At 42.1% G+C, this 24256-nt stretch overlaps 1 protein-coding gene across 1 annotated transcript in view; it reads left to right on the top strand.

Moving 5' to 3' along the window:
• LOC114888822 (protoheme IX farnesyltransferase, mitochondrial) overlaps window positions 1-24256 on the top strand; it is a 110679-nt gene that overhangs the window by 6154 nt on the left and 80269 nt on the right. The window contains exons 3-4 of the mRNA XM_029211380.1: window positions 1639-1960; window positions 16261-16385. Of these exons, the coding sequence (XP_029067213.1) occupies window positions 1639-1960; window positions 16261-16385 (447 nt within the window). The remainder of the gene's footprint in view (window positions 1-1638; window positions 1961-16260; window positions 16386-24256) is intronic.

Raw genomic sequence — 24256 nt, 5'->3', positions numbered from 1 at the left:
AAGTGCTCTTTGAAAAGGACTTTTATTTCATGTGGTCTGAAGTTTATCCACAACTTTAATCCCTTGTTCAGTTTATACTTAACTGAAACCAGAATAATTCTGGTGTCTGAGTTTTAAAGTATGATCTTGAACTTATTGATTAAGTTTGGGAAAAGATTGAAAACTGCTGGCATGTTTTGACTAGGCCACAATTAGGAAAAGCTGAACTGTTATGATGCATCTTTTTAAATTCTTTAAAGTTCTGTGAATACATCAGTAATACAGAAATAATTGCTTTAACCGTGTGACCTTCCTGTTTTCTAACATCAGCAGTGTATTCAAAAGTCTTTTAAACACATGCCCTTCTGAGCAGATTCAAACAAATTGAGTTTGTGATTTGCCGGGCATTTTACAGTGGGCGTTGGTAATATAGCTCAGTAGGTTTTTGTCCAGGTCGACTTCGTGGTATCGGCAGTGTGGTAACTTACATTTGCCACTTTCTCAAATGGCAAAGAATCATAGGATGAAGAAACGACAGCTAAAAACTCATGATTTCAGTGCAAGCAGGAAAGAATAGCAAATTCATACTCTGAAGTCCTATTTGACATTTCTCTCACCTTTTTTTTTAACTTAAAATGCCCACTTTAACTTTTAAAATCTTAATGAAGCACATTGTTTTGATGAGAGATTTTAATTTCCAGAAATGTTCAGACTTTTAAAGTTGGGGATCGAGGATAATGGATGTTTACAAGAGAAACTCAAATATGTTTAATGCCTTTTTTATGTAAACAGAACTCTGAATTCATTCATGAGTTTGTAACTCCTTTCTAAGATGAGTATATGTAATTTCAAGTCTTTGTGATGTAATGAAAAATTGCTTAACTAGTTATCAGGATAGGTTGCTCCAAGTCCCAGGAGCATCTATAAGTAACTAGTTGTTGATTCTTTTCTCTGTCAGTTTATTTCCGAGCCTTGGTTTCCTCATCTGAAAATTAAAGCGAGAGATACTAATAATGATCCATCTTTTTTAACAACTTCTGAGAACATTGGATGAGATACGTATTCGATAAACTCTAAAGATATATGTTATATAAAACTGTAAAGTGCCTCAAGGATATTAGTCATAGTTACTCCTTTTGCTAGTAAGTAATAGAGATTATCTGACTCTAAAATCCAATTCTTTCCCCACACCCACTGCCCTAAGGTCACTGAGCCCTGGGTTGTGTCCCCCACTGAGTATGTCTGCATGCACTGTTCACCTGGGAACATGGAAAGTCAACAGGTTGCCTTGGCTCTTGATTATAGAAAACTTTTTCATTGTATTTGGAATATGAAACCTCCAGTTTCTGGTACTACATGGAGGGAAATTCTGGGGGAGATGCATATGAAATAAATTTATCTTTCTTTCAAGGAACTTAAATTCCTAGGATTTTCTAAGCCGTAGAATTTGAAAAACCAGTTAATTGTATTCTCCATATTTCTTAGTAGAGTGAGTCCCATGTAACACTCTAACACAAGTTACTTCAGTGAGTATTTTTGAAGGTATAGGAAAATCTTTTAGGTATTTTACAAGTTGGACTGATGGAAGGTGCTACTGAATAAGCGTTTAAGAGCATTTTGGTCCTTGGTTTCCTAGTAACGTGTACCTTTTTTATTCAGTATGTCACACAACTGAACAGAAGCTTCAACCAGCAAATGAAACCAAAGCCGGAACCAGTGGCATCTCCTTTCCTTGAAAAAGCATCTTTGGATGAGGCCAAAGCCGAAATATACGAGATGAGACCTCTTTCACCCCCAAGCCTGTCTCTGTCCAGAAAGCCAAATGAAAAAGAATCGATAGAACTCGAACCCACCCCAGTAATTGAAGGCTCTATAGCTGTGGGAACAGAGACAAAAGAAGAAAAGCAGTGGAAAGAGATGAAGCTGCGTGTGGATGACTTGCCAGGAATTTTGGCTCGGCTGTCCAAAATCAAACTCACAGGTACTTTGTTTTTCCAGTCTAGTCAGATTCTTACTTGAGAGTGGTTTTTTTGTTTGTTTGTTTGTTTGTTTTTTGGTTAAACAAAATGCTAATTTTGTTATTGCCCCAAAAGGAATGATTTTGAAACTACGGGTCCCCTCTTAGTATTTTTCCTCTCTTCAACTTAATTGGGATTTGAAATCAAATTTTTGGAATTCTGTTTACGCAGAATAGTAAATAGTATTACCCTAAACATATTGTACTAAAAATGGTCTCTCTTTTATTTGCAGTTAACACAGAATATTTATCCTGCTTATTTCCTTGTCTTTTGTGTGTTCACACCTACTACCCTGTGACGATGCAGTAAGATAATGTGTTCCGTTTCAGTTCTGGAAACAAGAAGGACTGCACTGCTGGGCTTGATGGGCAGTGAACACACGGGCCCTGGGACTCCCAGCTCACTGCTGTGCTTTGCTTCTTGTAGGGCCTCTGGGATCGTCCCACATGTGCGGGAATGTAGATTGTTTCTCTGCGAAGAAAGCTGGTGACTACACTGTTGAGCAAAGCTTGTCTGATTTTGTAAATAAAGTTTTATTGGAACACAGCCATAGCCATTGGTTCTGTGCTGGTGTCATGCTACCTCAGCAGAATTGAGTCATTGCCACAGAAAACTTATGTCCTGGAAAGCCTGGAATATTTCCTGTCTGGCCCTTTAGAGAAAAAGTTTGCTGACCCCAGCTATAGAGCATGGACTAGTGAGAGGCAAGCATGATGGGAAACAAATCAGTGGTGGTCAACTGAGAAATGACTTGGGGCTGAGTTAAGGAGAAAAGGGGGGAGAGAGAGAAAGAGAAATATTAAGGAAGTGGAATGAACAGAACCTCAGGTAGACGTGGTGGAGTGCTGGGGGCCATAAGATAGAAGGGTTAGGACACAGACTTGCAAGGAGTCTTAACTGCTGTTAGGGGAAGCAAGCCTTCCCCGGTCCTGGGCACTGTGCTCCTTGCTATCCTCCACGCAGCCCAGTTCTGAGAGAGAACGTAGAGTAGTGACCTCTGGGCTGGAGTCCCTGCCCTCAAATCCTCTCTCTCACTGGTTGAGTGACCTTGAGCAAGTTCCATGCATCTCTGTGCCTCAGTTTACCCATCTGTAAAGTAGGGATAATAATGATACCTACTTCCTAGGTCAATACTGAGTTTTAAATGGGGTGACATCTGCAAATTGTGTAGAAGAGACCATGTTAAGACCTATACACTTGTTTCTTAAATAAATAAAATAACTTTGTCACCTGGGTGCCCCTGCAGGCACTTGAGTTTGCTGCCCCTGCTCTAGGACAACTTGGGGCCTTCTGCTGTGGAAGACTGGATGAATGGTTGTGTTGAGACTTAAGAATGTAAACAATGAAGGGAGAACCAGGTTTGGGGGGAGAACAGTTTTGGACACACAGAATTCGAGTTGCTGCTGGCATATCCAGGTGGAGAGGTCCAGTGGGCACTGGCTGTGAAGGACAGGAGCTCAGCTAGACCACTGGGCCAGAAGAGCAAGCAGTCTTCAGTGTAGGGTTGACTGTGAAGCCGTGGTGGTGAGCAGGGTTGCCAGAGGTCAAGTGTAGAGTGACCAGAGCAGAAGGCCAAGGACAGGACTTTGGGGCATGTCCCCTTTTAAGGATTGTGCAGAGTGTATAATGGAGTCTGCAAGGAAATAAATGGTCAGAGGAAGGGAAAGAGGAAGTGGCTTTGTCACGGAAGCCAAAAGAAAGCCAGTCCATAAAGGAAGTGATCAACACTTAAATGGTAGAGGTCTCCTAAGATGCCTGGCTATGAAGTTATTTTATTTGGCAGTTAGGAAGTCAGCGTTGACAGACTGCAAAGTCAGGAACTAATTATCAATGTTTCTTGTTAGAGTCTCAAACGAGGTACTTAAAATTATTAATTTAAAATAACGTCTTAAAGTTTGTTTCATAATGCTTATTTCTTTAGGGACAGATAGGAAAGGATGATAACTGGTTTAGGATCGTTGGGGGGGGCTGGGGGCACATTTTCCTTCCCTTCATACCAGGTGTTGTACTGGTTCCTTTCTGTACCTTACAGTGCTGCATATCTGAATAGGCATTCCAGGTGCAGGGTTTGATATTTAAAACATGGTGTCTGAAATCTAAAGCCATGACTAAATCCCTTCTTTAACGGTACATGTTGTGCTCTATTTATGTTGCTTGTCGACTTACCAGTCCCCAGGTGTCAGTTTGCGAAGGAGCATACGTGGCACGTGTGTTCAGACGGGGCTTCTGCTGTCCTCTGAGATCAACTCCCAGAGGCCTGGGACCGGACCCAAAGCTCTGCATGTCGGCACGCATTCAGATGATGTGATGCCGGCGGTCCTGGACCACCCTTCGAGAAAGTGAAGGAAGGGTTGCACAGGCAGAGGGCCAGGCCCAGCCCCAGTGGCCTGGAGGATGTGGGAGAGCTGGCCCCTTACTTCCCGTGAGCCAGAGCAGCCCTTGCCACCACTGGCACGGGAGCAGCCAGCTGGGGGCTCGGGACCACACAGGAGAGATGTGCACAGGCGAGGTACACATCTCGGAGGGGGCAGAGAGCAGCAGCCTCCCCTGCAGCCACAGATGGAAAAGCCCTGGGCAATAAATTTCTCCTCGGAGCATTTTATATATTCCATGCCCCAGGCTTCTGGACGAGCTAATTGAATTAAAGTCATTTCCTTCTGCTTATTCCATTTAAAGAGGCAGCACCCTTTGGGTGACCCCGACCCTCTTATTTGACCTCTTACCTCCCTGTTTATTTTATTACTTGAATTCACACATGTCTTGGAGTCAGCAGGATTTTTTTTTTTTTTAAAGAAAATCCCTTGTATCTATAAATTGATTTCTTTTGGACTCTTAATATCTTGGGCAATTCGTTTATAGCTAATGATAGCCGAGACAGAAATACCTGGGAGTCAGTGATCACTTTTAGAGAACTAGTCTTCCTTTCTTTGCCTCCTTCTGTTTATAGCTGAACTACGCCGAGGATAACTAACTGTAGACTTAAGTGAAGAGCCACACAGTGACATCTTTGCATTTCCTTTGTAGGATAGGAGGGTGGCAGTGGGATGATGCTTTGGCATTTATGCCAGGATCTGGGCCAAAGTTTGCAGGAGATAATGCCATTTAAAGATATTTTTTTTCTGTGAAAGGAAGTAAGACTGAGTTTATAAAGAAGTAATAATATGTCTCCCTTGAGTTTCTCTTGCCAGCTGAGCTATTTACAGTATGTTTTTGGAGTTTGTTGCAAGGACCACACTGGGGTGAAGAAATTTTATTTGGATTAGGATCATAAGAAGCTTTGGTACTCAGCTGAGTTTATACTTAATATGTGTCAATAAAAAGCAGAATTTTTTTCCTGAGTAATGTCTGTGCTGAAAAGCTACAACACATTTTCTGAGACCAGAATACTAAAATAGATCGTTTATTGGACCCAATAGATTAGGCTGTCCATGGAACTGATATAAACTACAGTCTGTCAGTGTATAGATTTTTTCCCCCCAGAACCTAGAATGCTGCTTTTTATTAAAAGGAGAAAAAAAAGAAACCAAGAATAGAGGATACAATTTTATGGTAGACTGCTTGTAGGTTTTAGAAGCCAGCGCGCTGTACTCACCAGCTCGCAGATACTGCGTAAAGGATTCTCTCATCTTCATCAAAATATTAGTTGAGTGGAATTTTAATTTTTTAAATTTTAATGTATATTTTGAAATAAATACCTTAATGTTTATATACTTGTTAAATGTTAAAGCAGTATTTTTATCAGTAAGTGTTGACTTTTAGCACAAATAGAAAATATAGATAAGAAAAGTAAGACGAATGGAATCTCCTTATAAGTCTACCCTCTCAAAGTAATAACCATTTTGATGATTTTGGTGTATTCTAGAATGTTTTTCTGTACATGCCATTCAGATATTTTTGCTTTTTAAACAAAAGTCAGATCATAATGTAAATGCTTTCTGTACTTTTTAAAAAATTCTGATTCTGTGCATATCTTTTTGTGTCCCTGTGCTCACCCTGTTTTTGATGACCTTCTCTTTTAATAAGTAGTGTTGTCTGAAGACACAAAAGCACATGATAACCTACCACCCAGTTTGACATGGTGTTGTTGGACTTCTCTTGCGTTTTAAGCTTGAGGATAGAGGCTCTCAGTTTCCATTACTGGTAAAACATTCCTGTGGCCCAAAGGAGACACAGAGGCAACCAGCAAGGGAACTTTTTCTCTGAAAAGGTTTTTCCAACGTGTTTTTGAAACCACAGAGCCAGCATCCTACTTCTTCCCAAGTCTGGTTTCTCGTGCCGTCCGCTTCCATGCTCAGCACACAGTGTGTCTGTGCCCAGCTTTTGCCCCAGTGCCCCCGCCTGCTGGGCATACCCGCTGTGCAGGAGCAGTGTTGGTGGGGGGCTTGCTCTTTGGGTTAAGGTCCTCAGATTCATCTCTGCCTCGGCTCTGTGAGAAGTACGTCTGGGCCAGGCCTTGCTTTCTATCTGGTGTGACTGCTCTTCTCTCCCTCCAGCTGTGATGCAGCTGCCTCCAGACAGTCCTGCTGTTGCATGAAGTGGGTCTGTGTCGCCGTGGTCCACCCTGGCCTCTGCTTCTGGCCCCTCACCCTCCACACCAGCCAGGAAGACAGGGTCCCGTCAGATAGCCTTTATTTCCCATATTTATCCATTTTCTTCCCACTTGGTATTAAGGTAGTCTAATTTTCTACTATTCAAATAGTGAAAGTAATAAGTCAGCTCTCAGCAACTGTCTTCAATTTCAACTCATCTGCACTGTATTTAACAAACATTTCTTGAGGGTTTTAGTATCCTCTCTTTACTTAATTTATTGCTGATGTAGGTTTTTCTCCAATTTTCATTTTTATTCCATCATTTCATTTGGTTTCTGGTAGGAGTGGGCCACGTAGATGCCTCAGCCAGTGTTCTAAGTTAGAAGAAAAATGCATTTATCTCGGCTATTCTGTTTTCTATTGATATAATTGTTTTAAATTCAGTTTGATGTTATTTGGATTGATTGTAAGTGTAAGAGGTGTGGTAGATGCTCGAAGCATGTAGAGATAAATTTCACGTGGATGATAATCATTCTCAAAAAAACATTGACGACTTTAAAGAAGAGAAGGAGGAAAAGCTATGAGTTGAGAATGGGCTCAGCTCCATGTAACTGAAAACTTGAAGAACAGTGACTTAAGCAAATAAAGGGTTTATTACTCTTTTGTAATAAACCTCAAGAGAGGTTTATTACTCTCTTGAATCTGAAATTAGGAGCCCAGAGCCAGTGCTCAAGGATGTTGTCTACATAGCTGGCTGCTGTTTTTTGCTCTGTTGTCATTAGCTTGTGGCTTTTGTCCTCAAGACCACAAGACAGCTGCCACTCCCCCATCATCATGTTATGTTCCAGGCAGAAAGAATGAAGAAAGGGGATGGTGTAGAAAAGCAGAAGCCTCCTTATGAGACTTGGCCTTTTTAGGGATTTCCCTGGTGGTCCAGTGGTTAGGATCCTACACTTTCACTGCCGAGGATGTGGGTTCGATTCCTGGTTAGGGAACTAAGATCCCTCAAGCCGTGCTGCCTTTTTACTTGGGAAGGGAAGCTTTTGATAGGAATGTCTCCTTATATCTCATTGGCCAGGACTGTACAGCATGGCTTTACAGCTGAAAGGGAGGTTGTAAAAAATTCTTACCTCTATCATTTAAAAAGCCAAAGCATCTGAAGTCCAGCCTTGTCAACTCTGTCGGTATCCAGCTTCTCTGTATTCTCACAGCACCCCCCGGGCTGTCTCATTATGCAGTGTATCCCCTCCCAGGAAGAGGATGCAGGGCTGCCCACCTCTTCACCCCCAATTTTCCAAAGAAAATAGAACAGCACCCCTAGGTCTGCTCTGGGACTACACCACACGTGCACTTCACATGTAACGTGTTTAAATGAAGACTGCTTTGCCACCTCAACATGCACTTTCCCAGTGGTGGTTGTGGACGTGTAGCCATCTGTCGGCAGTCTTTCCCTGTCGTCTTGATAATCAGATACACGTTTGAGACTCCTAGTTCGTGCTGGGGAGTTGTCAACCCTGGACTGTACAGTGAGGAAGGCCACCCAGCCCAAGACTACCTTGAAAAGTGTAGGTTTTAGGTTGACAGTGAAACTTGAGCTAAACAAGGGAACGAGCCAGGTGGTCCCATGGAATTTCCTCTTTCCTTTCTTTGTTGCATTTAACAGTCACTGAAGGCTTTGGCATCCTAAGTTTTCTTCCTCACCCCAAATTCCATCATCCTAGGGGACTTCACTATCTTTAGTGGTTCTGAAACTCCTCGAATCGCTTGTTATAATGCAGATTTCTGGGCTTCGTCTCCATAAACCCCTTCCCTCAAGGTCTGGGATGGGGCCTAGGAATCTGTATTTTAACAGAGGGCCCTGGTAGGCATGGTCCCCAGAACATATTTGAGGAGCTCTTCTTACCTGGAGAACTCATTCACCACCTCTGTACCACCTCATCTTCATTCTCAGCAAACTACCTTGCTTTCCATTTCAGAAAAAAATAGAGCTTTAGTTCTCATCAAGTGGGAACTCAGCAACTTCCTGCAAACAGAATTTATCTGAATTCTCACCTGTCATTGCCTCTTCTCCCCTCTGCCTGTTCCCCCGACCCTCCCCCCCCCCATCAGCAGACGGCTCCATCACCGTGGCACCTGGGAGTCCTCTTAGACTCTGCAAACGCAAGCAGGCCTCCCTCCTCTGTGGAGGGCGGGTTACTGCATCTCTGGAGGGGACCAGACGATTGCTTCCCAACCCTGCAGGTCAGAAATGCCCAGGTGCCTAATTAGCATTTGGGGGTATTATCAAGGGCTTGGTTTCCAGTTCAAAGCAAAACATGGTAGCATCTCATTTATTAAGATTAAGGAATGAAAAACTTACAGAAGTGAATTTAAAAGAATGTTACAGTGTTATCTCTAAGTACTAAAAATAGTTTTTGCTCAATACCATTATTTTTTTATATCTTAAGGGGGTGGATAGTGAATTGGGAAGTTAAGAATGAAAAGGGGAGTGCTAACATATCAGTGATTTGCTAAAAAAAATATGCAGGGGCCCGCTTTTTATCTGTATTCACACGGGCAGGGGAGGAGGGTAGGTCTGTCTGGCGCTCCGTCACCCTGCGGCCTTGTCCTTGCCATCGCCCTGCCTCTCGCAGTCACGTCTCCCCGATTCCCCATCGCAGGCCAGCTCCTCCTCAGCCTTCGGTCACACCTCTGAGCTCAGTGAGCGGGCACTCGGTCGGGAGCCCTTCACCTCCCTCACGGCGTCCGTCCGCAACTGCACCCTCTGACATGCTCCCACGCTCTGTGGTCATGCCTGCTGGCTTGTCTGAATCTTCACCAGCCTGTGGGCACCAGGAGGCCTGGGACCACATCCATCTTCCTGCCTTGTTGCATTGCCAGGGCCTTGCTCCTGTTCTGCCCATAATAGGTGCTCAAAAAGCAGAAGCTCGATGGGAAAAAAAGAAAACTAATGAACTCTGTTGCCACCATTTGTAGAATTTGGAACTGCTTAGCCTTTTAATTACAAATAATTATTTTACTGTGATATAATAGTTGAAATGTTTAGTGGTGACTGAAAAGTATTGTACTTGAACTAGATGACCTGGGGCCCCTAGATTTCCTCTGTCTGCTTTGTATAGTGTCACCTTCACCTGTTGTCATTGATACGAAACTGAGAAAAATCTTCGTTATTTTAATGAAAAGTGCTCAACTAACAGTTTCTTCTTGCCAAACTCATTTTTCAAAAGAAGTGTTTTTACTTCTTAAAAGCTTGATAAGCGTCGGTTTTATGGAAACGTTTTTTAGTTAGTTACAAAGGTTGTAAAGTGTTGGTTATTAAGTATATTGAAAAGAAAAATTTCTTTATTGAAAAGAAAAACTAAAAATAGGACGACAAAGTAGAAAATCTTTGATGGTTCAAGGAAAAACTGTGATTGAAAGAACACTCTTAGGGCCTCACTCGGTGTTGCATAATTAACTTGGATATAAACAGCTTTTATTTATGTGTTTTATTTATGTGTATCACCGACCAGATAGCAATTTCATCTTCCTTTTCTGAATGCTGTTTGGGTGCAAACCCAGCGCTTCCTGGGGACTGTACTTAAATGTTTCATTTTGGTAACAGTGTTGCTCAGTAAATTAGAAGTTAGGGGTTTTAATTTGGTTTTAGGATTTTTAAGACCAGCTCTGGTCACTGAGTATGAAAAAAAGAAAGGGGAAAACTAGAAGGCCCAGCAAGTTCTTAGTTTTGCAGCTGTGTTATTAAAAATCTCCACTAAAAAGCCTTTATCTTTTAACCAGAAGTGGCTATGGTTTGTAATCAGTTACCCCCTGATTGACAGGCTTTAATGTGGCTGAGAAGAAAATACCGTGTCTCTCATCAATTGACTTTTCATCTGAACATAACAATAAGCGTAGAAGTCGCCACCTTCCTCCGTACATGTGTGGGTAAGATAACCGTCGGGACGTTCGCGGAACACCGCCAAGCTGTGGAGGCTAAAAACTCTTAAATTAGACATTGAACCATTTGAAGCTTACGGTGTTAACAGAAATGAAGAGAGAGGAAGAAATCATTAAGTACAGCTACCAAGTAAAAATACATGCTCGTCTGAAAATCAGAAAAAACTTAATTCTTGCCTCTGAATTAAGTTGTATAATTTTGAACTTTGAGATCTGCTAACAAAAACATTCCATTGCTTGGAGCCACCGGTGAACAAAACCACGTACAAATTCATTAACTGCCTGTCCTTGGGCAGCTTTGTACATAAAAGAGCTTTCAAGAGATTCATCACAGGCTTGTAGGATTTGGGTTATAATATTGCATAGTATCTGCTATCAAGGATAATGAGATGTAATAGATCACAAGGATAATTTGAAATCTATAGAGGATCTCAAACTCTCATTTAGCCAGTGGTTTCAATCTTTTGAGCAGATCTTTTATCAGAGTTGATAACTATCCAAATTGACTTATTGGAGTTTTGTTTTTCACTTAATTCTTTTGGGGCCAGGGCTGAAAAATAGCGAGGCCTTGAAAGACAGAGATAAAGCAGGATGTAGAGGACCAGTGTGTTAATATAATCGTTAGAGTTATTTCTAAATGACGATCTCAGAAAAGAAAGCGCCTCCATTATGCTTATGCTCAGAGACCAACAGTTCTCAGAGTATTGAGCCTTTATCAAAAAAAAAAAAAAAAACCGTTCCTGACAAAGCTGCTGCTGCTGCGAGAAAACCTATTGCTTATTGGAAAAGGCGAAACCCTTCAGTGGTTCCTGGCTGCCCTGGAAAGCACACTGCGAGCTGGAGCCGGGGAGCCTGGCTACACGTGCACCCAGGACGTGCAGGGGGCGTCCCCGCAGCGCGGGACTCCCTCCTCTGGGACTTGTGGCCATCCCCCTTGAGACCCGTGATGCAGGGGCGTCGTGGGTTATGCGCAGGGACGCGGTGTCCTGCGAGCCCTGCTGGCCTGGTGGTGGTTTTGTGATCAGCTGGGTGGTGCGTGTGTATATCTTCCCTTCCTTTAGCGGAATTTTCTTCTGAAAATGAGTCTTTGGAGTACTTGCTACAGTACATCCCATAAAGCAGAGAGCCAAATATTATGCCTAAAGCGTATGACTCTGGGTTAGACGGTAGATTGAGTTCACTGCCGCTGGTTGACGCCTGGATCTCCGTGTATAAAATCAGACGTAATACCCACCAATGCTTGCCTTGCTTTTCATTTTAGAGCAAGCTTCTGCAAAGTTTGTTAGTCGTGTACTTTATCAGTAAAAGAGTTTTAAGTGCACGTGTGTATATTTATAAAATATTTATGCTATTGTATATAAATATGTCATATATAACAAAAATGCAAAGTTACTTGTAAGTAAAATTCATGTATTCTTACACCAGTGTATTATATTCATTTTAAGATATACAAAGTGTGTGTTTTAAAAGAGAGGGTTGAGAAGTCAAATATAAGTGAAAGTTCTCATGTTTTCTTCCCATAAGTGCAGTGTTTCCGGGACTTAAATAAATGTAAAGGCACTTTGGCATTGCAAAGTGCTTCACAAACGTAAGTCTTGTTTTTATCACTATCATGGTTAGTCCACATTTCTTAAGGACTGCACTCCGGGCACTCCCCTGGACGTTCTAAGACAGAGACGCGTGGAGCTTGTGTGAAGTGTTTTGCTGTTTCTCAGAGTTCCTTAAGACACCACTTTGAAATATTAAGTCTAAGCATAGTGGCTGGAAAAATACATCATCTTGAAGTGCATTTTAATAATTACCAAGAGCACTGCTTATTAAGCCCTTATTACTTGCCAGGCACTGTGCCGAGTGCTTTTGTTATACTAGAAACTAGTGTTTCTCTAAAAGGTGTCCCTCAGTGTGGACAGGAGCATGGAGGCTCCGCGTGGCGGGTCCCGTGGACAGTACGCCTGGAGAGACAGAGGCTGCGGGTAGCGGCATTTGCACGATTGAAGGTTGTACTAAGAGAGGTTAACTCGGTGTTGCTCCAGAAACAAGGGTTCTATCCAGAGGGAGGTGTTTCGAGGGAGCCGTCCTGACTTGATCTGGGAGAGAGAGAGAGAGAGAAAGAGACCCGTCCCACAGCTGGAGCCCTTCTGTGCAGGGCTGCCTGGGGAGAAACCGCTTCCTGTTGCCAGATCCAGGGATAGTGTCCATTCCTCCATCAGGACAGAGATGAGACTAGTTGACCCTAAATTCCCTCTGACCTTTTAGGGCTTTATTATTCTTGGAGTCACTAAATTGCGTTTCGCTCCTCTGCTGTACCCATTCCGCTTATTCCATATTGAAGGCCATGTCACTGCCTTAAGATCCCTCACGCCACCTGTGTTTGCACCATTGCCACCCTTGCCAGGTCCTCTCCCTGCCCACCTGGTTCCCTGCAGTGGCCTTTGCATGGTTCCTGAGCGAGCTTTCCTCCACTCCGGTCAGTCCTCTGTGTCCTGAAGTCTAGTCTTCCTTAAGTGCCACCCTTGTTACAGTATCACACGTTTTCCCTTACTGCAAACCATGTTACCACAAACTTTGCAGGTTAAAACAGCACGAGGTTCTTACTTTGTAGTTCCTAAAGGTCGGAAGTCCAAGTGTGGCCTGGCCGGATCCTCCACTCAGGGTCCCCCTGGGCTGAAATCACTGTGGGCCGGGGCCATGCTTCTCCTCTGGGGCTCGGGGGCCGCTGGCAGAACTCATACCTTTGCATCTCTGCGTCTGAGGTCCCCGGACCACTCTGCTCCTAGCGGCCGCCTGGGCTTCTTTGTCATGTGGTCCTCAGGTAGCTCACACGGGGAGGCTTGCTTCCTTCTGGGCCAGCCAGGGTGCCTGCTTGCAACGGTTTGAAAATCTAACAACCTGTTTTTAATTATAGAGAGCTTCTCCCTGGAGGAGGCAGGCAGACCAGAGACCGCATCTGGTCACTCCTTGTCAGCAACGGCATCTGGGAGGACGTGGCCCTGACCAGTCTTAGGTCCAGCCTGATGGTTCCAAAAAGAGTTGTGGGTAGAGCTGCAGCTGTGCTAGGTGTCAGGGCTGCCTTTGTCACCATGCAACTCCCTAGGTGGCTGCTGAGTCTCTGCATGGTGGTGATTGTGACTGGGCTGGACCTCCACCCACGAGCCAGGGGCAGGTGGGAGTGGGTGCATCGGGGTAGGGGTATCCCTCTTCCTTGGACCTCCAGAGTCACCCCTGGGCCTGCAGGACAGCGCTTCTGGGCTTCTGTTAGATGGGTCACACTTCATTGGCAACATTGATTTTATGTTTATTTGTGAAGGGACAATATGAGATTACCAAATAAAATATAATTTCAAGTGCTGTGAATGAAAGAATATATTACATTCACTGTTAATGAGATCCTGGTGCTGCAAAATGATTCCATATAATGAATCCCAGGAAATCAATGAACAGTTTAATTACCATTGTGGCAGTGCTGTGTGAGAGTATTGCTTTGCTTAGTTTTACAATTTATCAATTTTCTTTTCCTTTCTTTTTCTTTAAATTAATTGATGAAGTAAGTATAAATACATTCTTTGTTAGCTTTTGATCTTTTTTTAGAAATGTGTTACAAAATTCAGATTTCTTCCTTTGTAGTAATACTGGCCCCTGTATTATAAAAAATAATGGCCCCTCTATTATAAAAAAAATACACATTTTTTAATGTGTATTACTGTTTACAATTTGTATATTTTTAAATGGGGCAGTATTTCCATTTTGTAAATTTAATCATTGCTAAGTCTTACTAAAACATTGTCCTGGGATTCCCTGGTGGCGCAGTGGTTGAGAGTCCGCCTGCCGATGAAGGGGACACGGGTTCGTGCCCCGGTCCGGGAAGATCCCACATGCCGCAGAGCGGCTGGGCCCGTCAGCCATGGCCGCTGAGCCTGCGCGTCCAGAACCTGTGCTCCGCAACGGGAGAGGCCACAACAGTGAGAGGCCCGTGTACCGCAAAAAAACCCCAAAAACCAAAAACCAAAACAAAACATTGTCCTTTTCTCTCTGTCATTCTTTTGTAAACTGCTTTCTGTCTCTTCTCAACTTACCACTTGACCCATCAGTCAAAAATTTGATGTGCTTTCTGTGTTTATTGTCCATTACCCAGTCATGCTCTGGGGGCAAATAAAAAGAAAAACACTGCTTTTGTGTGTCTACATACCCTTTTCAATTTTAAACAAAGTGAATTTTCTTTTTACAGTATTTTTAGCTTGTCAGTTCAGTGACTGTGTTGCTATCTTTTCCACTATGGTGGTAATTGATTTTTAAAACTTATTTATAAATCACAATACAAAATATTGACCTGGATATTTAGAGACATCTAAAGTTGTTTTTTATTTTGGTGACTCTAGATTTTACTAATTATATATTGAGAAAGTTATCATGGATTTTCTACACTCTTTTAACTACCATAGATGTTTATAAGTAGTCTACTTTTTTTAAAACAAATTTATTTATTTATTTTTGGCTGCGTTGGGTCTTCATTGCTGCACGCAGGCTTTCTCTAGTTGCGGCGAGCGGCGGCTGCTCTTCCTTGCAGTGCGCGGGCTTCTCATTGCGGTGGCTTCTCTTGTTGTGGAGCATGGGCTCTAGGCACACGAGCTCAGTAGTCGTGGCTCACGGGCTCTAGAGCACAGGCTCAGTAGTTGTGGCACATGGGCTTAGCCGCTCCGTGGCATGTGGGATCTTCCCAGACCAGGGTTCGAACCCGTGTCCCCTGCGTTGGCAGGCGGATCCTTAACCACTGAGCCACCAGGGAAGCCCAGTAGTCTACTTTTGGTCTAAGATTCAAGGTCTCAAAATAGAATCAAGAATTATTTCAACTGATTTACTCTATGGAGAGAAGCAATTTACTGAGTTCCACTTTGAGAGGGAGAACCCTGCTGTCTCTTTTCCTTTGAATTCCCGCATTGACACCATGGACCCTTTGTTCTTCGGGTACTGCTGGGAAGGAGCCTGGGTTTTGAGGACTCTTCTCCCAGTCCTGGCTTGTTGCCACACATGGGGCGACACGTGAGGAGCCACTGAACCCATGTTCAGGGCTGCTGAGTTGTGCAAAACAAGATGACTGATCCTAGAACACGGCCTGTTGTGAGGCTTAGCGGTTGATGTTGTGATGTCTGGAAAGAGTGACAAGCCTCCACAAAGGAGGGTGCTGCTTGAGTTTTGCGCATCTCTTGCTAGGTAGGTATGGCTAGGGCTCCTGCCTCCACGGGCTTATATTCCATGGAGGCGCTGGAGTGTGACAAGTACCGGGAGGGAAATTGAAGGGTGATGTACCTGGGGAGGGCCTTCCGCACGTGAGATGGTCAGGGAAGTTCTCCCTAAGACGTGATATTTAAGACAAGATCTGAAGGACGAGAAGGATCCAGTTATGGGAAGAGGCAGAGGGAACAAAAAATACAAGGACTTTGAGGCAAAAAAGAGCCTGACCTGTTCAGAACAATGCCTCATGTCCAGCACGGTACTGATTGTGGGTTAGGTGTGCAGTAAATGTTTGTTGAGTGAATAAGTGAATGACTGGATCTGAAATACCTATCTTATTTTTCACTCTTGAGTGTAATGGAGTTAAAGGAAAATTGGCATTTTTCTACAGTGAACACATACAGTTTTTATAATCAGAAAAATGTTTTGTAAAACCTTTTTTTTAATGAAAGATCAGCCTACAGGTCATGTTGTTGTAGTGGATTGTTTCACATGGAGGGGGCTTGCTTGGCCGTTACCGTCTGGCCCTGCGTGGTGACGAGCTCTGCTCTGTTTCTGTGTTGCAGCCCTTGTGGTCGGCACCACCTCAGCCGGATTTGCCTTGGCCCCAGCACCTTTTGACTGGCCCTGCTTCCTGCTGACTTTTGTCGGAACTGGCCTGGCTTCCTGTGCTGCCAACTCCATCAATCAGGTCAGTGTGTCACCTTTCAGCTGGATCACGATTTTGTTACTTCTTAGATGATGATATTGTCACATAAAAAAAAAAAAAACCTTCCAGAATTGCACCTGTAACTGGGAAGGTCCTGTGAACCTGTGTCCTACAAAGTCTGGGGCACAGAATCAATTTGTCTTTTCTATTGAGGTGAAAGGTTTTCAAATATTTTCAGGGGAGAGAGTGTTAGAGTATCTGCCTCAAATGACCAGGATTCGGGGTTAGGAAGTGTTTTAGGGCCGTCAGACTTTCTCCTCTTACCCACTTCAGGTACGTTCCCCTGAGCTTACATTATTACGTGCTGTTCTTTCTTTGGTTTGACTTGTTTGCGTTTTAAACCACCACTATGCAAAACAGTGTATTTTAAACAAGCATATCCAGCTTAAAAAAAAAAAAAAAATCAAAAATTCAGTATTCAGTAAACTTGGTGTGTGGAATCAGAATATATCAAAAAATTAATTAGCACATTATTTTTAATGCATCTTCCCCTCCCTATTATGTATTATTTTAAACATCAAAGTAATTCTCTAAAATAGTTTTTTCCCTCCGCCTGGTCATTGTGGGGTGCCCCAGCCTTGTGGCTTTCTCATAAGATGCTGTGGTGGAAAAGTCTTGGCTAAAACGTAAAGAAAGTCATTTTCATCACCAGAACACCCAAGAGGACTTGGCACGGTTTTAAAACTGGCATTCAAGTTACCAGCAGGAAAACGGCTTGGCTGAGTGGATGCGTGAGTTGGTAGTCTGAAAAACATGAGTGTTTTCATTCGGTGATGCCTAACATCATTGTGTCGTTTACAATGTGTTACCAGCTTTTTGGAGAAGGATCCATGTATTTCAAATGAAGTTAATTTTCTGTTACAATTTTAAACTTCAAAACAGTCTTACAGTGAGGTTCAAACAGCCCTGCTCCTTTGTCCCTCCTGTAAACCATGATGCCATCTCTTCCAAGTTGCTCCTACCCTTTGCTGCCCTCCCATATTCCCTGGCTAAGAGAATGATCATGGTTTCACAATGAACATGTTTTTAATGAAAATTGGAACAAAAAGCAGTACAAGCAAAATGGATTTATGTGGCTATTTTGGGGTCTAGGTTTCAAAATAGTTTTTAAATTATTACTTTTATGTAATTGTAAATCTGGGTCAAAAGATTAAGCCAGGAAAACATTCCAGTTTTCAGGCTCCTTTTAAAAATTGAAGAACTGCGTTTATCCTTGGGATATTAACTGCTGTCTTCTGTTTCAATTACACGGATTTTTAAATAGAGGCTTCCGACAAAAGTGTGGAGACTCAGAAAACAACAAGAAACTAATAAGCATCAAATGGTTCAGAAATGCCCCAATATTATAAAAGATAATACAGAATGGCCTTGAGTTGGAGCTGCCTGCCTCCGCTCCCACCACCACCAGAAAGAAAAAGGTGGTTCAAGAATTCATCACGGGGGAAAAACCCTTCAGCTGTAGCAAAGAAATATCTGGAGGAAGTAAATGATTTACATTTAGGCAGAAATTTGTGGAAGCTGAACATAAACCAAGGTTTTAGAAATTTTACAAGTTTAAATGAGCTTAGATGGCTATGTTAGTTCGCAGTCTGTAGGAAGTATATTTGCTGCAGGGGGTGAGTTGGGTTCTGTTGGTTTTAAATTGGTGAGGTTCTTTCTGTGCTGACAAGTGGCAGTGCCTGTCACTTCCGTTTGTCGCCTCCGTAGGCTGGTTTCCTCGCCTGGCCCACCTCTCACGCACACAGCTGTCCTCCTCTTCTTCTGGAACTTTCTCACACCCTTTGCAGCAGCGTTGGGCGTGGCGTCCGCCCTTCATCAGTGCTGTTGGACGCATGAATAATTTCTTCATCTTACTGTATTCATCACATTGCTTCCTTCCTCTTGCCTTGGACTGTGATTTCATTGGGAAGCCTTGTAATACTTAAAAAATCTCAATGATTTCCACCGCTGTTGAATTTCATGGTTATTATGGTATCAGTTAGCTTCTTAAATTACAGTATTTTCTAAATAACGTTGGAAATATTTTAGTCCTAGCGTTGTTAAGCAGTCTCATAAAATTAAAATAAGGGAATGTGAGGCGATTTTCATTAGTGCTTTTCTTTAGTGTAAGCAGAACGAAGAGCACAAGGCCACAAGAATTTGCCTGAGTTTTTGACCAGCAGATAAAGAAAGAAATAGTCCTTGGCAAAAAGGAAGCGCTTCCTACTTTTTTTTTATCTGCAACCCGCAGCATGTAGTATCTTAGTTCCCCGACCAGGCATCGAACCTACACCCCCTGCATTGGAAGCATGGAGTCTTAACCACTGGGCCGCCAGGGAAGTTCCTTCCTGCCTTTTTGAGGGAGCTGGTGTTCAGCTGAAAGAATGCAGATGTGTGGTTGGTGTGCCCGAATGTTCTCCAGCTTCTGATAGAGTTCTATAGGGAGAAAATGTCCTTCCGTCACATTTATAATAGGATTCAAGTAACATTTCACATTTTTTTAATACTTCTCTTAGCTGTTATTCATTTAGTTCTGAGGATTTCTTCTTCATACCCTGCTTCTGTGATCTCTCTTTGTGAAAGTAGGAAAAATAAAGCGTTGGAAAACAGTTCTTACATTTCTTTTAAGGAGGGAAAATGAGGTTTAGCTTCTGATTTATGAAGTCCTGACTAATGCATAAAGAGATTCATGTATATGTAAGAAACCACTAACATGACAATATAAAAAGGAATTACACCCATGTTTTGTAAACCATATGCATACTTCATTTAAAGCCATAGGGCAGCTTGAAAGCAGGAATGCCTTCCAAGGATGAAAGCAATCCATAAAATTCAGCGACTGGAAGATAAAATGTTATATAGATGGCTTTGACTGATCGAATCTTGTAAAACGAGAGACCAAAAGGAAGAAGCTGAATAAATTCAATTAGAATGAATTAACAAGTTGAAAGATAAGAATTATCAGAAAATTATCATCACAACTCTTGGCTATTTGACATAACAGATATTGTAATAAGCTGTATTGGGGATTATTTTACTTATGTTACACATATATGAATTTTTAAAATAAAGGTCAAGAGTGTATGTCAGTAAGTGCATTTCTACAGGATGAATTTTAACAGTGATTCCATTTTATGGATTTGCCACAACTTTCCCAGCCAATCCTCTACAGTTGCAACTTTTTGCTTCTACAAGTAATGCCACACGCACCTCTGTTTTTAAAGGACAAAATACTGGAAGTGAAATTGCTGAGAGAAAGGCTACCAGCCAAAGCATATATGAAAATGATTTAATGCTGGAGTGTATGATCTTAGCAGAATAATTAATTTCTAATATTCATACAATGCTTTAGAGTTTACAAAGCGTATTTACATAAATTATTATCTAAGCCGTACAACCCTGTGGGGTAGGTGAGATTATTTCCATTTCTGTTTGTAAAACGTTTTGTTTTGCCGTTGAATTATTCTTTTTAAAAGCAACATTTAAAATTATGATGAAAATAAAGTGTTTATTGCACATCAGTGAGAAACTATAAGTAAGTAAAAATAACAGTAACATTTTTTATTTTATGTCCCCTTGTGCCAGGCACTGTTTTGTGTGTGAGTCACAGCAGAGAAAAAGCAAAAATCCCTGCCCTCGTATCTTGTATCCCAGCACCCAAATAGATCCACTGCTCTAGTAGCTTGTATCCCAGCACCCAAATAGATTCACCACTTACCATTGTGATTTATGTTATTACTGTGCAGACTTTTTTCACGCACATACCTTCCTATTAATTTCTCACAGAAATGATATATATATAATATGTATATTTTCTATATATTTTTTCCTTTAAGTAGTATGTCATGAATGTCTTTCCATGTCGATATTTGCTATATAGCATGATTTTAAGAGTCCTATATAGATATACCATGATTTGTTTAATCGGTTTCTCCTTATTTGACATTTTAGGGATTTTCAATTTTTGCCCAAATAAATAATGCTGAGCTGAAATTCTTGTAGCTGAATCTTTGAACATGTCCACAACTATTTCTTTAGGTAGATTCTTGGAATTGTGCCCCTGTATTAAAAGATTTATCGTTTTCAAAATAAAAAGTTAAAATTAAAAAAGATATGTATTTTAAGTACAGCTTAATTTCTTCCCTGAAGGTCTTTTTTTGTTTGTTTGCTTCAAATCAACTTATGCTTCCACTTGGCAGTGTGTGACAGCTCATCACTGACGCTGCGTATTAGAAAATCTATGCTGGGTTTATAGGTGACCTTAGATGTGTCCTTTTAATTCAAAGTGTTTTGATTCCTCAGGAGGTAGAGTGGTTTTTTATTTGGGGAGACTGTTTAAATGCTTATTTGCCATTTCTGTTTGCCCATTTTGCTGTCCGATGCTTGCCTTTGTTTAAGAAGTCTCGAAGTACGTAGATTGGATTAACTTTTTCTCACGTAAGGTCGGAATATTTTCTGCAGTTTTTTGGGGTTGTTTTTGAAGTGCAGATGTTTCATATGTTTATACAGTCAGATCTTTTAATTTTTAATACAGGGTTTCTTAGTCTTGGCCCTCTTGACTGTTTGGGCTGGAAAACTTTGTCCTGTGCATCCTGGGGTGTTTCCCATGGTCCCTGGTCTTTGCCTACTGGATGCTGTTAGCACCAACCCCCTAGTTGTGACGCCTGAAAATGTCTTCAGACGTTGCCAAATGTTGCTTGGGGACTTGGTTGAGAACTACGGCTTTGATGATTTCTACTTTTGGTTTCACTCTAGATTCTGGCTACAGCTCCTGCCTCGGGCAGTCTCTGGCTCACCTTTCTTCTTACGTAACTGCCCACTGATGGCTGGGGTGACCACGTGGCCTGGTTTATGCTGGTGTTCCTTGTGTAATTATTAACAACGCCCCTTTTAACTCAGTTTAGACAAGAAATCCTATGTCTCTCTCTTCATAGCCCACCTACGCCTTCCATCTTTCACTATAAATGTGGTGTGGTAAAAGCATCTTTGTATCAAATAATTTGGGCTTGGGTTCTGGCTTTTCTACTCCCAAGTACACTGATTGGACCCAGGTCAACTGGCTTGCCTCACCTTCACCCTCTCTGTGGTTATGTGTTGGATCTACTGTCAGGCTAATTGTGGTGCTGTGTGTGCGCCTGCAAATAAGACCAAGAATATTTTCCTCCATTATTACTCTGCTGTCAGTAGATTGTTCAAGAAGTTTGGTGACTTGTTTTGTGTTGGATCCCTTTTGTTTTTGTAATATCCCTGGCGTACTGGATACTACAGTTGCCGTTTACTTCCAGGGTAACTGGCTCTATTGATGGGCAGCCTGATGATTCGGAATGTCTTCCTCCTATTGAGCCAAAGTCGGCCTCCTTATCCCTCCAAACTATGGGTCATTGCTCTCCTGTCTGTGACAGTTCAGCGTCCCTTCTTCCTTGTGACCGTGCTCCCAGTCTATCACTTCCTAACTGTGGTTAATAGGCTCTTGTGGTGTTGCAGTGAAATTATTCATCTGTAGCTCATCCCTAGGGAACGCTGAACTCCTTGAGACCAGTGATTATGATTTGCTTATCTTGTCTGACCATCACCTCTTCCCACAGCATATAGCTGGCCAGGAGGGTGAAATTCCAAAGGAAGTCATACTGGGAAGAAAAGGAATATTTATGGGGGAAGCCGGGGAAAGTAGTAAGAAATTTCCATAATAACAGTAGTCGCAGCTGACACTTATTTCGCACTTAACCAGATGCCAAGTAAGGTTCTAAGCATTTTGTAAGTATTAGCTTGTTTGTTTAAATGTACGTTCATGGGATTTCAAAAAATGGCTCCTTTGAAAGATGAAATAAATGATGAATGAATTCATAACCTAGACTTAGCTCTAAGAAGAACTATTGATGTTCTCAGAGACTTTATTTTGGAGAAAATTACAAGAAAGGCACAAAATGTAAGTAGAGTTTCAGATCTGAGAGGTAGGTTATAATTAGAGAGGTAAAGGAGATAAGGTCATGTTATCTTTGGGATCTAGTGTATCAGAATGTTGAAGAATTTTTATGAAAGGAAATGAAAGAGATCAAGAGGTGTGAATAAAATAGGGTCAAGAAGAGACCTGTTTTTTGTTTGATACGGACAGTACTTGAGAGACTTTTCATGGCTGAAGTAAGGTAAAATGGAAGAGCTTTGGATAAAGAGCTCTGAATTATAGGGTGGGTAGGGCAAAAGAAAATTTACAGCCTTTTAAACTGTGAGAAGAGAGACAGATAAAGATTCTCCTGTTTTCTTAGTGAATATGAGATTAATATCTAAAGCATCTTTCTCTGTTTTCCCTTTCTCTGATGTTTTTTTTGTTTTGACTCTGCAGTCTGCCTTGAGCAATAGGAGTTGACTTTCATCTTCCATGTTGAACAGAAGTGGTTAGGAAACTCGGTGTTGCATTCTGGGGGAGGAAGGCTGATGTCAGCGAACACTGGCGATGTGATGTATAGAACGTATCGTCTGTGTAAGAAAAATCAATATGAGAAGTGTATTTTTCTTCTGAATGTTGTGATTTGTTTGACTTCGATGTTTTAACTGGTGGGCAACTTGCATTCACTCCGAGGCTTCTGAAGTCCGCAACTTGTGGCTTACTCAGATGACTCAGATTAGCTACTGCGCTAGATCAGTTTTGCAGAGTCTTCGAATAGCATGTGGGAAAAAGTCTCCAACTATATATGTTTTTTATATAAGGCAAACGATGAGCATTACTGAGCAACATAAGAAAGAAAATGCGTTTTCAATGCAGAGTCTCTTTCCCTGCATTGATATAACCCCAAATAGTTGCTAAATTGCATTTGATTCCTTACTCCAGCATGATCCATCTAAGTAGAGTGAGTTTGGCATTGGAATTCATAACCGCATAACTCTAGGTGAAGTTTGGCCAGCAAATGTAGAGATGACGATAATTTGAACATATATTCGTAGACAGTATTTTATAATTTACATGCCACCTTAACTGACCATTATTTTGTTTGCTTCTTACAACAACTCTGAGGTGGCATCATCCCAGTGCTATAGAAGAAAAAGCTTGATCACACATCTGAACCTGGTCAAATTGAGAGCAGAATCTGTGGGCCGTGGGCCCCTAGTTCACTGCTTCTTCCCCTCGCTTGAAATGTGTTAGTCCGGGCACCACTCGGAATAGGGCTGTTCCCACTGAATGAGTCACCTTCCCTCAGCTGACTGGCATCCTTGCTGCAGAGCCCTGGAGGTGAAGGAACCGTCATGGGCCGGCAATGTCTCTGTCTCTAGTGAGACAGGGAGGATTTGAAGCACTTACGCCCTGTAGAAGCCAAGTGCTCCACTAATGTTAGATGTTATTATTGTTATTGATATAAAAGTGTGGTCTGTTTCTGGCCCACTTTCAGAACCTGGTTACCGTCCAGTTATCTCCAGTTAGGGTCATAATATAGAGAATGGGATATTTTTTTCAGTGTACTAAGAGCCTTGGGTTAGCCTTGCAAACTGTAATATGTGCATGTGCATGAATATGCATATATATTATTTCAAGCGTGTAATACCTGCACGTGGTCTTGGAATATGTGGTGACTTGGGCTCAGCAGGCATTATTCGTCCTCTGCCACTTCACAGCCATGTGGAGTTGTGTAGTCAGTGCTGGTAAATCTAACAAATACTGGTGAAAAAGGTTGATAAATCACAAAAGCAGGAATTTAATTGAGACATAATGGAATTAATGGAAGTGATACTAATGTAGGTTTTTGGAGTTGTGGTTCTTGGCTTGTGTCTCTGGGCAGCGGGTTGTGATTGACTGTGATGTGGGAGGTTTAGAAACTTGCTTCCTGCCTGGATGGCTCCCTGTCTTCTGAACCCAGCAGGAGTCAGGCTGAATTTTTCCCAAA

This window comes from Monodon monoceros, unplaced genomic scaffold (assembly GCF_005190385.1).
Source record: "Monodon monoceros isolate NGI ecotype Baffin Bay Population unplaced genomic scaffold, NGI_Narwhal_1 Super_Scaffold_9, whole genome shotgun sequence".
NCBI classification, from domain to species: Eukaryota; Metazoa; Chordata; class Mammalia; order Artiodactyla; family Monodontidae; genus Monodon; species Monodon monoceros.
Note: the sequence above shows the minus strand (reverse complement) of the source record. Positions and strands in the feature narration are given on the sequence as shown.